This window comes from Ostrinia nubilalis, chromosome 18, assembly GCF_963855985.1.
Source record: "Ostrinia nubilalis chromosome 18, ilOstNubi1.1, whole genome shotgun sequence".
Classification (NCBI taxonomy): Eukaryota; Metazoa; Arthropoda; class Insecta; order Lepidoptera; family Crambidae; genus Ostrinia; species Ostrinia nubilalis.
Genome location: NC_087105.1, coordinates 11,447,306 through 11,462,064, shown reverse-complemented (window position 1 = coordinate 11,462,064; position 14,759 = coordinate 11,447,306). Strand labels below are relative to the sequence as shown.

Here is a 14,759-nt window from a genome sequence, read left to right as displayed (position 1 = left end):
TGTGTTAAAGTATTTGTCGAAGAGAAATACTAAGGGTTCGGACAATATTTTCATTGAATAATGTTTCCGACAAAGGTTGTCAAATTGACTGACATGTTTATCGCATAGTACAGTCCACTATGAAAATTAGCTGTGGTTTGTTTCAACTACCTATTTTAAAATTTTTTGTCACTTTTTCGGCCGAATACTGAAACACTACTCAAATCTGTCACTCAGCTGACGGGCTCCTAAATTTAAGTATCCTTCAATTTTAAATGGTATTCTCAAACGCTACTCAACGGATTTGAAGCCGTGATCAGCTAAGCAGCTCTCAAATGTTTACATAATGGCAACATTTACCAAAAAAAGTATGTTTTCATTTACACAAATGATAACTTTACGTCTTTTATCCATTACACGCAGCATCGTTTGGTTATGTATTGTCTTTTATGGAAATATAATCAATCAACTTAACATAGAACAGTTTATTTTTAGTTTCTATTATATATAAATCTCGTTTTATCATATAAAAATAATAATGCTTGCATTTTTATTTAATTAAAAAAATAATTTTAAATATGATACTTTTTGTGGTTGAAATCTATTAAGTGGCGATCGTGGACCGAAACGTAACCACAATTGACATTTATCATTGTTGACTGACAGAGCATCAAATTGACAAATCAACAACTCTTGGAAATGCTGCTATGCGATGTCCCCTTAATCCTCAGAAATAGGCATGTTTATGTAAAGCGATTTCATAGCAGCTATTTTGGTTGTTACTTCGTGCACTATACGATGCACAGTTGGCTGTTAGATGTGGAAGATATCACCTAGTACACGTTCATAACTTCCCGTTGCGTAGAACAGTAGGGTTATAATAAGTATTTGGTCCACTGGTTGTATGGCATTTGGTGAGGGGTTTCAAAGAGCTTCCAAATTATGAATCCAGAAACAACACCGTTTCTTTAGAGACGCGGAACCTCGCTCGGAATTGCATGTCATTATAATAATATTTTTCAATAGCGTTCAGCCTTATTGCGTTCCTGCGATTAGATCTAGGTATTTCCTCGAGGCTCGAAAGAAATGATAACGATGACACACATTATTTACCACTATTTAGGTCGTTTTAGGTATAACAATAGGATTTAAGATACCGCGCAAGCACTCTCAAATTTAACAGCTGCTTAAGACGATTTGACAGTTGTTTGAGTAATGCTTAGCGTTGAATGGCGTTTCAGTATGCGAAAATTCATTTAAGTGGCGTTTGAGTGCAACTTAATTTGAGAGGTGCTTAAAAATTGAGAACTGCTCAGATATTGTTTTGAGTATGCGAAATGTAAGTTTAGGAGCTGCTTAACTATTTGAGAAGCCGTCAAATATTTAAATGGCGTTTCAGTATTCGGCCGTTTAAGTGTTGAATTTTATGGAATTGGGAAAGAAGTACCGAGTTTGAAGCGTTCATGAGCAAACATTGCAGTTGAATATTCAAGTTCTGAATTTGATTATTGATGAATAATAAAATAAATCCTACTTGCTCGATTGATGGTTTCATTTTATTTATTTAAACCAGGTTACCTTATAATAATATTTTTTCGTTAATTTATGAAAATATCAAATTAGCCCGTAATCCTGAATCCTGATACATAAAGTTAGCCTATTAATTTAACACAGGTACGACTGTACTCAGTGTTGCACTATCAAATGCAATTGACGCGCCTCTATGCCAGAGTTTTTATGTTCCTGGTCAGGCTATAATGAAAAACCGTGCAAACCCAAACACCATTATAAATAATGTTATTGTTACCACTAAAATGTATTAAGTGTTAATTAACAAGAAATTAAACCCAAAAATTTTAACCACTTTACATGCAACAGACAAAAACAGAAAGGGGCACAACACCTTGCATTTGGATGCGGATATTTATCTACTTACTAAATACTAGAAATTTGAAATTACCAACCAATTACCTTGCAAATAAGTTTCTACCAAGGACTTGTTAAACCTCGGTACAGCATACAACTGACCTGAGAGTTAAGCCTGATGATGGTTCTTCTTTCGCAGAAAATTCTTCTACTGGACCCTCACGAACTTACCAAGAACTCAAACTGGTTTTCGTTACATCGCCATAGCTTGCTTGCAATTGGACTCTTCTCAACTGTGGCTTTGTTCTACTTAACAGTTTTTCACAGTTTGACCAGCTCTAGGATAAAAACTAGCAAAAACCGGTAGATAGAAAAATCTGCTACAGTTGAGTGGACATTCGACTATTATGAATTGTGTCAAGTGAGTATTCCAGAACTTACCATAAGAGCTCGGGCACGCCTCGGCACAACTCGACTGGGAGTGGAACCGGTTGTCGTTCCCGCCACAGCCGGAGTAGTAGAAAGGCACGCTTCGTATGGCTGAAGGACCATAGAGCTTGCTTCTCCGTACCATTACCAGCAAAGTAGACTCTATTGCTTTGCAGTAGACTTCATAATTGTCTCAAGATAGTCAAGTATTCCAGAACTTACCATAAGAGCTCGGGCAAGCCTCGGCACAGCTCGACTGGGAGTCGAACCGGTTGTCGTTCCCACCACAGCCAGAGTAGTAGAAAGGCACGCATCGGTCCTCCGTCTGGCTGAAGGACTATAGAGCTTGCTTCTTCATACCATTACCAGCAAAGTAGACTCTATTGCCTTGCAGTAGACTTCATAATTGTCTCAAGATAGTCAAGTATTTCAGAACTTACCATAAGAGCTCGGGCAAGCCTCGGCACAGCTCGACTGGGAGTCGAACCGGTTGTCGTTCCCGCCACAGCCGGAGTAGTAGAAAGGCACGCATCGGTCCTCCGTCTGGCTGAAGGACCACAGAGCTTGCTTCTCCGTGCAGTTGCCGGCTTCTTTCGGCTCTTTGCAGCGGGCTGTTCGTGCGATAGTTAGTAAGCGACTCCATTGAATTCACATCGATGGAGGAAGGTAAAGTATAGGAAATAGAAAGAGTATTAAGTATTTTGTATAACCATAACCGTAGACCCAAGATAATATTAGAACCCAAGATAGTAGAAGAAAGTTTTGATAGTTTAAAAAAGGTCATGCGAAGTATTCTTTTTTAAAAAACCACAAACACCATGCTCAAATCCCAAAATTGCAATCTTCATTTAATTTTAGTCTGCCAAATTAAATATGACGATCATTCCTCAACCATACATTCAGTGAAAAAAAAAATCTTTTTTAAAAGCTCGTCATCAATGTTACCTTAGCAGATCTTAGCTGATTACGTAAATGTCACTGAAATCTCATAACTGTTTGAGGTTGAAAAATGTCTTCTAAAGTCAACACCAAAAAACTTAAGTCCACTAAATCCCTTTCTCTAAAATCCCACCACCAGAGCATCCCAAACTCACGCTGAGGTTCGCCAGGCGGCGCGCAATGGTGCAGACAGGCTGCTTCTGATCCGAACCGGTTGTTGTTCCCGCCGCAGCCGCCCCAGACAAACTGCTCGCAGCGCCGCGTTTCCGGGTCGAAGCCGTAGCGGAGGAAGTTGCCCGCGCACGTGCCTCGGTCGATGGGTAACGAGCATTGGTCTGGGGAATCGGATCACAATAATAATAAATAACAAAATTTGTTTATTGCTTTTTTACAAAATAAAACCTATAATAAAAACGTAGAAGCAAATGGAGGTGGATCAGCTTGTGCTGTCAAGGACTATTTGACAGCGCTGGTTTTTAATTACCATCAACGACAGCATCTTGAAGTCTGGTGCTAGGCCTTACTAATAGAAGACAGATCTGGGACTATCCATTTACCAGTGATAATAAATTGCAAATGAAAAGGAGCGGTCTTGAAAAACTGAGCTGTGATACTGTGAAGGTATAGTTTCAAGATTGATCTAGAACGTGAAATATCACTCGCATTCATGTCCTGAATCATGAAAAGGAACCTATAAGCTTTGTACACGATTCAACGAAATCAGTTTAGTTTTTTATAGCCTGACCAGGAACATAAAAACCCTGGCATAGGGGCGCGTCAATTGCATTTGATAGTGCAACACTGAGTACAGTCGTACCTGTGTTAAATTAATAGACTAACTTTATGTATCAGGATTCAGGATTGCGGGCTATTTTGATATTTTCATAAATTAACGAAAAAATATTATTATCAGTAACCTGGTTTCAATAAATTAAATGAAACCATCAATCAGCTAGTTGGATTTATTTTATTATTCATCAATAATCAAATTCAGAACTTGAATATTCAACTGCAATGTCTGCTCATGAACGCTTCAAACTCGGTACTTCTTTTCCAATTCCATAAAATTCAACACTTAGAAAGTGACAAAAAACTTTAAAATAGGTAGTTGAAACAAACTGCAGCTAATTTTCATAGTGGACTGTACTATACGATAAACATGTCAGTCAATTTGACAACCTTTGTCGGAAACATTATTCAATGAAAATATTGTCCGAACCCTTAGTATTTCTCTTCGACAAATACTTTAACACATTGTGAACCACTTTTCTTTCACGACTATAAAAAGATTTTAGCAATTTAATTCACAAAATCAATTGCGCACATATAAAATAAAGTTTGTTTACACTTTGACAGCAATAGACTGACATGCAAGGTGACATGTCAATGAAGTTTTCAGTTACTGTTGCCATTAAAAGAAATTAGTACCATTAGTTTTCCGCAACATGGCGAGGGTTTTTATGTTCCTGGTCAGGCTATACAATCATACGATTTTGTTTCAGATTAGGTACCTATAATATTTTTTGCTATGATTGTGCCTCAGAACCCAGAATTAAAAGTAGAATAAGCCTTGTCTGACGCCAATGATAGTTAAAAAATCAGACCTGTAGGCCTAAGATGCGCGCCGTGATAACTTTTATCGACGTCAAAATGTATGGGCAAAATCGATAAAATGGCGTGATAACCGCTTATCGCGGCGCGCATCTTAGGTCTACTGATATCGGGTACCTAGTTACTCAGTTTTTCAACCTCACCTAACTGGAAGGAACTGGTGGACTGGCCTTAAACAAGAACAGTCAGATGCTTAGCTCCAAGGTTGTGACTCGAATTCAAGGCAAGACTCACCGTCGCTCTTAGCTGGCTCACACTGCTTCTGGCACAGCTCGCGCGAGTCGAAGTTGTTGGCGTTGCCGAGGCAGCCGCCGAAGATGAACTGGCCGCACTGCTCGCGCTCCGAGTCGTAGTACCAGCGCGGGTGGTAGCCCGTACACGCGCCTTTCACCTTTGGTAAGTTGCACGCGTCTGTAATTAACGTTTTTACCTTATCACCTTGTTGAACCTTATAAAAATATCAAAAGGTAGAAATGAAAACTTTTGAACGATATCTTAGATCATGAAAAGGCTTTTGAAATTATATCTACATAAGTTCTAACTCTTCAAAACAAAACTTCAACATCATTTACAACTTTTAGAGATAAATCCAAGGCATGTCAACAGTCATGATAATGGTACCCCAATGAATAAAATGTTTAATTGTATTTTAAACTTGCTAAACAAATTGCGATGGCATACCCCAAGGGAGTATACTTGACCCTTCCATGTTTCTTATAGATAAATGAAGCAGTCATCATATTTTATCACTTCGTTGTTAGTAGTAGTTAGTTTTGCTTATCGAATGTCTACTAAATAGGTATTTCTTATCTATGGCAGACAGAAGAAACCATCTATTTTGATTAGCGACTGACCTGTCGGCGAGGGTTGCACGCACACGTCCTCGCACTCCTCCTTGCTGGTGAAGCGGTTGCCGTTGCCCTCGCAGCCTCCGTACCAGAAGCGCGAGCAGCCGCCGTACTGCAGGTCGTAGTACCAGTACACGGAGTAGTTGGAACATGAACCACGGTCGGTCGATAAGGCGCAAGCAGCTGGAAAATAATGTGAGAAATGAAGAATAAACTTTGATGTAAGAATAAAGGTAAAAAAGGGAATTCTGTAACTTCGAACTCTTCCTACGTTCTTCTGGTTAATTATTTTGCGGGTCTAATAACAGTTTAATTTTCGCCGTGATAAACATGAACTTCACATCAATATGTGATCACCCAAAGAGTACCACCAATGTGGCCCAGCTACTACGCGGAAGTTACGGCGGTGGGAATAGTCCCCATTATCCTTAGAGGAGTAAATAAGATATTTGGTGAGCTCTAAATTGTTATTCTCTTTACTTATTTTCAAATTTTTTAAACTGCGGAGCATTCATAAGACAGTGGAAATTATATCAAACAGAACACAGTTGGTTGAGCAACATTGACAACTTTATAAACTCACCTTGTCTGTTTTCAGGTTTGTCAGTGCATCCCAGGAATTTAGTGCCGTTGGCAGGCGTCTGTCCATCGGGGCAGCACCCGTATTTGCTGGTGGAACAATCGCAACCGGCCTGGTTAGGGCCGACAGCGGCCGTCTTGCCGTCGCCGCAGCATCCGAACTCGGACTGCTGGCAGAAGCAGCCCTGCTTGCCGGGGCCTTTGGCGATGGTGACGCCGTCCTCGCAGCAGCCGAACTGGTATGTGCTGCAGTCGCAACCTTCGTATTCGGGGCCGGAGGCTGGCGTGTGTCTGGATGCAATAGGGATGAACTCGATTTAGATAATTGAGTTTTTTCTAAGGCTATATTCGATTGCTATTTTAAACAATGGTCAATGGATCAGTCGTTTTCGTACATTTGACTATGGAGACCGTAAATGTGTAATAATGGCGGAATTAACGCCGGGAGCCATTCGCTCTCACTCTCTAACCAGTACCAGTCAATCTCTCTTTTGATCGGTCAAGAGCAAGGTAAACGAAAAACAATAAAATGTAACTGAAAAGGGACTAATGGAGGTTTAGTGTTATAACTCACCTGTCGGGGCAGCAGCCGTGCTCGGTGTACTGGCATCCGCAGCCCTCGTTGCGGGGCCCGGCGGCGATGGTGACGTTGTCGGGGCAGCAGCCGAAGTGGGCGTACTGGCAGCCACAACCTGGAAATACCACACTCGATCAGTTATCTTTTTGTTGAACCTACATCATCATCATCATCATTTCAGCCACAGGATGTCCACTGCTGAACATAGGGCTCCTCAAACAGGCTGAAACTACATAGAAGTTAAGAAAATTCACATAGCAATAGACTGAGCTTCCTCAACTACTGATGAGGATTCCTTGAACCACGCGAACCTAGTAGGGTAGTAGTACCTAGGTGTAAAGTATATGTCAGTAATAAACCTTGTGTGTGTTTCATAACCATCTTATGCCGAATACTTACTAACTTAATTATGATAAAGTGCATCTCAAACTAAATTATAAGCTTGTAAAAATCGAACTGCCTGAGGTGGGAATCGAAGCCACAACCTTTCGCTTGCCGGGCGACTGCTGTTCACTTGTATTGACTGCTCTGAATTGTAATTTGCCATCACTTAGTATTAACACAGTGATCTTTAGTGTAATGACTTACCTTCAAGGTGAGGTCCTTCAGCAGGCTTGAAGTTGTCTGGGCAGCATCCATGTGGGTACAAGAGGCAGCAGCCTTCGTAGTCGTACCCATGGGCAGGCGTCTCCCCGTCGGGACAGCATCCGTAGGCGGACGAGTTGCATGACATCACACAGCCTTCCATTTGGGTCCCAGCAGCTGTTGACGAAAGTTTCATAGAAAACATGTAGGTTACTTAAGTTTATTTCGTTTAGGAGATTTTAAAGGTCCGGCACACTTATCAATCCGGAAAGGGGTCAACACTGTATAGTCTTTCGCCTCGTGGACAACCGCGAGGCGAGGCTTTTATGCTACGTGGATAAGAAAGTGTGCGTTGCAGTACGGAGTTTCTTACAAAGAATACTGACCGCCTCGAGTTGATACGGTTACGATCCGTTTCCGGATTGATAAGTGTGCTTCGTCGTTCTTTAGTCAGATAATTCTACCTTTATAAATGAAAATCTGTGTTAAACTATTGAAATGAGCAGAAGATTAAATTGTGTGAGCATCGTACCTGGTGACACGCCATCAGGGCAGCAACCAAATTCGGTAGAGGTACAGTCTGCATCTTCAGGTGAAACTGTTGTGGTAGCATCTTCACCCTCTTTCTTTTCTTCTCCCTTCTCTACGACGGTTTCAGGGCAACCCGCTTTGGCTGGTCCGGTAGCTTCAGTTTTTTGGTCTTTGCAGCATCCATATCTGTGATTCCATAAATGGTTAATAAGTAATCATTTTATAACAACTCAATAGCACTTGATTCTTGGCTTAAATTACTTACCTGGTTTGTGGTTTCTAAAAGCTTAGTCTTTATTATAACCACTTTGTCGCCTTCACTTAGAAGAGTGGCAACTTTGCAAGCAGTTAGTTTTAGCGGGTTTATTTCTCGGCAGGGACAGAGATATCCATTAGCCGAATGCATTTCTTTACTTGGTGTACTTCGTTTTCAGCCAAATGACGTCCACTGCTGGACAAAGGCCTCCCCCAAGGTTTTCCACAATGAACGGTCCTGCGCTGCCCGCATCCAGGCTCTTCCCGCGACCTTCACCAGATCGTCGGTCCACCTAGTAGGAGGCCTGCCCACGCTACGTCTTCCAGCCCGTGGTCGCCACTCGAGAACTTTCCTGCCCCAACGGCCATCGTCTCTACGAGCTATGTGCCCCGCCCACTGCCACTTGATTTTAGCAATTCTGCGAGCTATGTCGGTTACTTTGGTTCTCCTGCGGATCTCCTCATTTCTGATTCGATCACGCAGGGAAACTCCGAGCATAGCCCGCTCCATCGCCCTTTGGGTGACCTTGAGCCTTCTTATGAGGCCCATAGTAAGCGACCACGTCTCAGCTCCGTATACCATCACTGGCAACACACATTGGTCGAATACTTTCGACTTGAGGCACTGCGGTATTTCGGACGTGAGTATATGGCGAAGCTTCCCGAACGCTGCCCATCCGAGTTGGATTCGACGACTTGGTGTACTTAGAAATAACTATCTAGATCCTCTGATCTGGTCTACATTATCTGAACCTGATCTGATGTGTCATCTACTTACTTCGACGACTTGCAAGGCGGTGGCGGTGGCGGGCAGCCTTCCTGCTCGTTGCCCTCGGCCGCGGTCTTGTTGTCGGACTTACAGCAGCCGAACAGAGTCTCCGCACACGGCTCAGTGGGACAGCCCTTGTTCTTAGGCCCGGCCGCTGGCGACACGCCGTCGGGACAGCATCCGTGAGTAGTCTCATTACAGGTCTTTGGATTGGCACAACCTGAAAAATAAAAGAATTCACTTGGAAAATATTATTTATGGAAGGTTCATTCTAGGAATTGTGAAAAAAAAAACTTTTGTTTCTCGTACCTTCGTCAAACGGTCCAGCAGCAGGAGTCTTCTTGTCAGGACAGCAACCAAACTTGCTCTTTGTGCATTTGGCAGCACGAGCCTTGCAACGTTGCTTTTTGGTGATGCCAAAGGTTGTCGCCGCGTCCCAAGGTGCTAGGAAAAAAGACGTCGACATATTTTAAAATTTTTGAGTAATGGGGCAATTTGTCTATATTAATGATTTATTTATTTACTTTAATTGCCACTGGCACTGCATAAATAAGAAAAATATAAGTCTACTCACTTGATCCACCGGATACAGTCGATTCTTCGCTTGATTCAGTTGAACCGGTTTCGGTGCTACCAGTTTCTGTGAATGTTAACGACAGAAAATAAGTAATTTGATAATTTTTACAACAATTTATCACCATCGCACTAAACTGTGTATTACCAGTAGAGCCAGTTTCTTCAGTGGCCGACACCGTGGAGCCAGTGTCTTCGAACGCAGACTCAGTGCTGCCCTCTGTGGTGGATGCTTCAGTTGATCCTGTCTCTTCACTTGCCGCCTCTGATGTTGGACCTTAGCAACAAATAAGTATGTATGTTAAATCATATTATTAATTTGACATTCGATTGTAGGCAGCCTATTGCAAAATTTCGATGCATCGAATTCATCAAAATAGTGACACTTTGTTACTACAGTTCTTTTTTTGTCATTAATGTTTTCAAAGTCTTAAAATCTTACCAGATTCCGTAGTTTCAGTAGAAACAGACGACTCAGTAATGCCTTCAGATGTAGATTCTGTAGACCCAGACTCAGTTGTTGATCCTGAAAGTTCTGTAGATTCGGATTCAGTAGGGCCCGAATGTGTAGAACCAGATTCGGTAGCGCCTGATTCTGTCGATCCAGGTGACTCGGTAGAACCAGCTTCAGTAGTGCTACCAGCTTCTGTTGTTTCAGATGAACCACTAACTTCAGTAGCTCCAACCTCAGTAGAGCCTGATGATTCAGTTGCTCCGGATTCAGTGGAAGATGAAGATTCAGTGGCCCCGGACTCGGTAGAAGATGAAGATTCAGTTGCTCCAGATTTAGTTGTACTGCCCGCTTCAGTAGTTGCGGACGAATCAGTAGATCCTGATTCTTCTGTAGATTCTGTTCCATCAGACTTATCTGAAACAGTGCTTCCTGCTTCTGTCGTACCGTCAGTGGCACCAGATTCAGTTGATCCCGATTCAGTAGTACCCTCCGTAGATTCTGATGTCGATAATGACGACTCTGTACTCGATTCAGATGTTTCATCAGTAGGTGACGATTCAGATGTTTCATCAGTGGGTGACGATTCTGATGACAAAGTCGAATCAGTAGCTTCAGTTTCCTCCGTAACCGTTTCGTCTGTCGCAGTGGACTCCGTTTCCTCGTCATATTCAGACTCTGTAGTTTCCGTTTCATCAGTAGATCCTAACACTGTGCTTTCGGTTGCTCCAGTTGATTCAGTAGCTCCTGATTCTGTAGTTCCATCAGATGGACCTGACGCATCAGTGGGCTTGGATTCAGTAGGCTTAGTAGAGCCTGTCGGGCCGGTGGTTTCCTCTGATTTAGAGACAGTCGTGAGATCAGACGAGTCTGTGGCACTGGACTCAGTAGACCCAGTTTCGTCAGTGTAGTCGATGTCGAATTCGCTTGATGAGGAACTCTCGACAGTCGACTCGGTTGATCCTGTGGCGTCACTTGATTCGGTTGAACCGGATGGTGGCGCGGAACCATCTGACGAGGCTGATATTTTAACAGCAGTTGGCTCAGTGACAGGTGAGCTGGAGTCAGTGGCACCAGACTCTGAGGTTTCATCTGTGTCGGTGCTAAGAGTAGTCTCATCAGTGGAACCAGTTTCGTCAGTAGACCATTCTTCTGATGATAATGTGGAATCGGTTGGGGTAAAGCCGGAACCCTCTGAAAAATAATTGTATTGTTAGTTTATTATTATTATTTTTATTAAAGTTTTATTTAATTTAATTTTTATCTTTCTTACCTCCTGATCCTAGAGTGAATTCTGCCTCGAGTTCCGAAGGTGAGTCTGTAATAGTGTTCATAAATATAGGTTAAGCAGTAATAATGGGGATGTTATTAATCTCATTCGGAATAAATTGGACAAGAAACTTGTAAAAAGAAATAGTTTAACAAAATGTAAGAAACTTAAACATTAATTGTTTTTGACCTTAATACAAGGAAATAAAGTTCAAAATAATGTAAATACTAATCTGAGCTTGAGGCTTAATCAAACTTACCAGATATGTCTGGACTGTCGCTGAACATCTCATCGGGCTGCAAAATATGTAAGAATATGATTAAATTCGTTGTAATCTTGCTGAAACTACTCAATGTTTGATGGGTAGGTATTACTCGTATGCTTATTAATTTCTCGATTTTTTTGAGTTAATTCAATCTTGTATTACTACTTACTTAGTTAGTGGCACTAGAGTTACCACATAAAGGTAAAAAAAAGCAGGGAGAGTCCTTACGAATGTGCTTAGCGAAGAGTCCTCTTCAGCGCCCTTCTCTGGGAACTCATCCTCTGGGAATTCTTCATCCTCACAATCCTCGTCGTAGTCGTCCATGATGGGGGTCGGGTTTGGTCCCACCACCGTCACCTCATCTGGGAAATGAGGCCATATTAGAAGAAAAATATCACTATTTTATTATCATCATCATAATTCGGACTTCTATTCCTGAACACTGGAGACAACAACAAAGATTTTGTATTCAAATTCAAATTCAAATCTTTATTGCGTACTAAGTGACAATTATTGTAATGGTGGAAATTACATACACATGGGCTTAAGACTTAGTGACCTAGGAGGTATTGCAACAGAGTAGGTGGCTATATACATTATACATAATATGAGATGTAACATAATTGCATACTTCGATGCTAAAAAATAACAAAACAAGCAGATTACAAATTAAAATATCTAGAGACATTTTCGGTGGTCAGTTGTTAGATATTCGTTAATTGAGTAGAAACATTTAGGTATTAAATATTGTCTCAGAGCTTTAGAAAAGCGTTTAATGTTAGGTTCGGTTTTTATGTGTTCAGGAAGTTTGTTGTATAGTTTCACTGACATATAGTAGGGGCTGGTATTTAACATTTTTATTCTTGATTGAGGTAAGTAAAGTTTATCCTTATGTCTGGTATTTCTATTATGCGTGTCCTTGATTTTTGTAAAATTATTAATATTCTTATAAGTAAATATACATGTATCATAAATATATATCGATGGTAAGGTAAGTAGGTTGTATTTAATGAAGTAGGGTTTACATGATTGCGTATTGTCTATTTGAGCTATTATTCTGATGCATTTTTTTTGCATGATGAAGAGATCAATGAAATCTGTACTGTTTCCCCAGAGTATAATTCCATACTTTAATTGAGAATAGGCGTAGGCGTAGTAGGCTGCTAATGCTGCTTCTGTGTGTGTACTGTACTGAAGACTTGCTGATAATGTTCATCTATCACTACAACTCGGTCTGGCTGGATGCAGGCCGCTACCAATCGATCAACATGGAAAGTATTGCCTGAAATGGCTAGGATGCGACTGTCCCTCGTACTCACCCGCACACCTCCTTCCAGTCCAGTCCGTACCAGAGCGTCGATGTGACGTCACGACAGCCAGGTCCGCAATTAAGTTGACCGGGTTGTACACATTACATAAGGGATTATAGCGTTTATTACCTTCGTTGCAAGGGCTCAAGTTGCAGGCCTGCGTGCTGTCGAGCACAGAGGCGATGTCGCAGTCCACTGCCGGCTCGGTCCCGCTCAGGCACATCACGCGGCGGAACTGCTCGCCTCCGTCGCAGGGCGCTGTGCACTGGACAAACAAATGGAATTGATAATCCGTGAGGATACGATCTACTATTAAACGCTATCGACGTCCATCATCAAAGTCTGAAAGAGATCACAACAGTACACCTACATTGTGACGCGGCCTACGGCGTGATGCTTGCTTTTCGGATCAAAATTCGACTGAGTTGGGTGAGCCTGGAATCATTGACTTGCTTGGCATCTGAAGCTACTCAAACAGTGGCTTATTTATAAAGTTTCCCCAACCCGTCTTGGCTGTAGAGACTAACTTGATGGGAAAGAGAAAGAGCATATTTTCCCACATTTTTCAGCTAATCATCCTGATCTTAATGTGCTATTCCGATTTTTTTACGTTGCCAGCTAGCATGGTCTACATTGACTTACCTCAGACCAAGGTCCAGCGTACCACAAGGCGGGGCACTTCTTGATCTCGCAGGGCCGGGTGTCGTTGTACTTCTCCTTCTGGTCGCAGCGTTCGTCGGTTTATCTTGAGGCTATCTCTATATTCTGTTCCGAATAAATCATTTTTTAAGCTGTCAGCTAGCATGGTCTATTATTGTCTTACCTCAGACCAAGGTCCAGCGTACCACAAGGCGGGGCACTTCTTGACCTCGCAGGGCCGGGTGTCGTTGTACTTCTCCTTCTGGTCGCAGCGCTCGTCGGCCACCTTCAGAACCGACTCGCCGTCGAACATGCCGCAGAAGACGCGCCGGGTTTGCACGCCGACGCCGCATTCTGCCGAACACTGAATAAGATTGACGATGAGAAAAAGCCTTAATTATTACAACAATGAAGATTTCGATGTAGGTTAGAGGGTTAATTCCACTTCAATAAGGAATTCAAATACTGTTTTTGTTGTTCCTATGGGTAATTTGGGTCTAAGTCACAGCTTCTCTAACTTTGCATCGGGATTCGGGACGCATTGGTGCGGCTCACGATTGCTCGCGTAGGATTGATTGATGTTTCAAAAAATTTTCTTCTTACAATTCGAGTTCGACTTATGGGAATCATAAAAAAAATTGGAGCTCCCTTACTCGAAAATGGGCGTAATGATTGGATCAATGTAGAGGTAGTATTTTATGTACTAGCTGTTCAAATAGACATTTCTTTTATGATGCAGTGGGTTCAGCTGCCTAAATTTTTTTATTATTCTGGACTCCTTGCTGGACTTTGATGTCTGAAATACAATCATTTTTATTTAAAACAAGATGCTCACCTTGCTCCACTGAGTAGCGTACCACTGGACCTCGCAAGGAGGTAGCTTGGTGCGGTCGCACGGCTCCTCCAGCACCGGAGTAGGATGATACGAGCAGAAAGTGGAGTTCACCACCTTTCGGTCTTTGGTTGCACACACAGCACTCCGGGTTTGCACTGTCGATAGGCAGTTGTCGCACTGGAAAATACATTTTATGTTAAAGGTCATAAAAGACAATTTTGAGTCTTCTATTGTCCAGGTTTTATAGCGACTGAGGATATTAGTGCCGCCTTAGAGAGTCTGACATGATTCATGTCGTAAGTCAGGTCGTTTCAAAACTCTTAAGGCCTGGTTTAGACAGCTATAATCGCACGGTTGCTGGATAGTTCTCGTACATTAGCATTAACCGCATGGTTACCGCTTCAGTGCCTTGCAAGTGAGAACTACCAGAAACCACGTGGTTATTGCC

General features: G+C 42.1%; 1 protein-coding gene across 1 annotated transcript in view; it reads right to left on the bottom strand.

The window, feature by feature from the left end:
• The window catches only part of LOC135080899 (papilin), a 120,779-nt gene that overhangs the window by 29,067 nt on the left and 76,953 nt on the right, over window positions 1-14,759 (bottom strand). The window contains exons 13-32 of the mRNA XM_063975629.1: window positions 14,312-14,488; window positions 13,661-13,840; window positions 12,967-13,102; window positions 11,756-11,889; window positions 11,522-11,558; window positions 11,266-11,310; window positions 9,984-11,186; window positions 9,690-9,818; window positions 9,543-9,608; window positions 9,278-9,412; window positions 8,978-9,188; window positions 7,946-8,130; window positions 7,417-7,590; window positions 6,826-6,943; window positions 6,256-6,542; window positions 5,679-5,855; window positions 5,059-5,235; window positions 3,369-3,548; window positions 2,715-2,885; window positions 2,287-2,466 (exon numbers count right to left, since the gene is read on the bottom strand). Of these exons, the coding sequence (XP_063831699.1) occupies window positions 2,287-2,466; window positions 2,715-2,885; window positions 3,369-3,548; window positions 5,059-5,235; window positions 5,679-5,855; window positions 6,256-6,542; window positions 6,826-6,943; window positions 7,417-7,590; window positions 7,946-8,130; window positions 8,978-9,188; window positions 9,278-9,412; window positions 9,543-9,608; window positions 9,690-9,818; window positions 9,984-11,186; window positions 11,266-11,310; window positions 11,522-11,558; window positions 11,756-11,889; window positions 12,967-13,102; window positions 13,661-13,840; window positions 14,312-14,488 (4,102 nt within the window). The remainder of the gene's footprint in view (window positions 1-2,286; window positions 2,467-2,714; window positions 2,886-3,368; window positions 3,549-5,058; window positions 5,236-5,678; window positions 5,856-6,255; window positions 6,543-6,825; window positions 6,944-7,416; window positions 7,591-7,945; window positions 8,131-8,977; window positions 9,189-9,277; window positions 9,413-9,542; window positions 9,609-9,689; window positions 9,819-9,983; window positions 11,187-11,265; window positions 11,311-11,521; window positions 11,559-11,755; window positions 11,890-12,966; window positions 13,103-13,660; window positions 13,841-14,311; window positions 14,489-14,759) is intronic.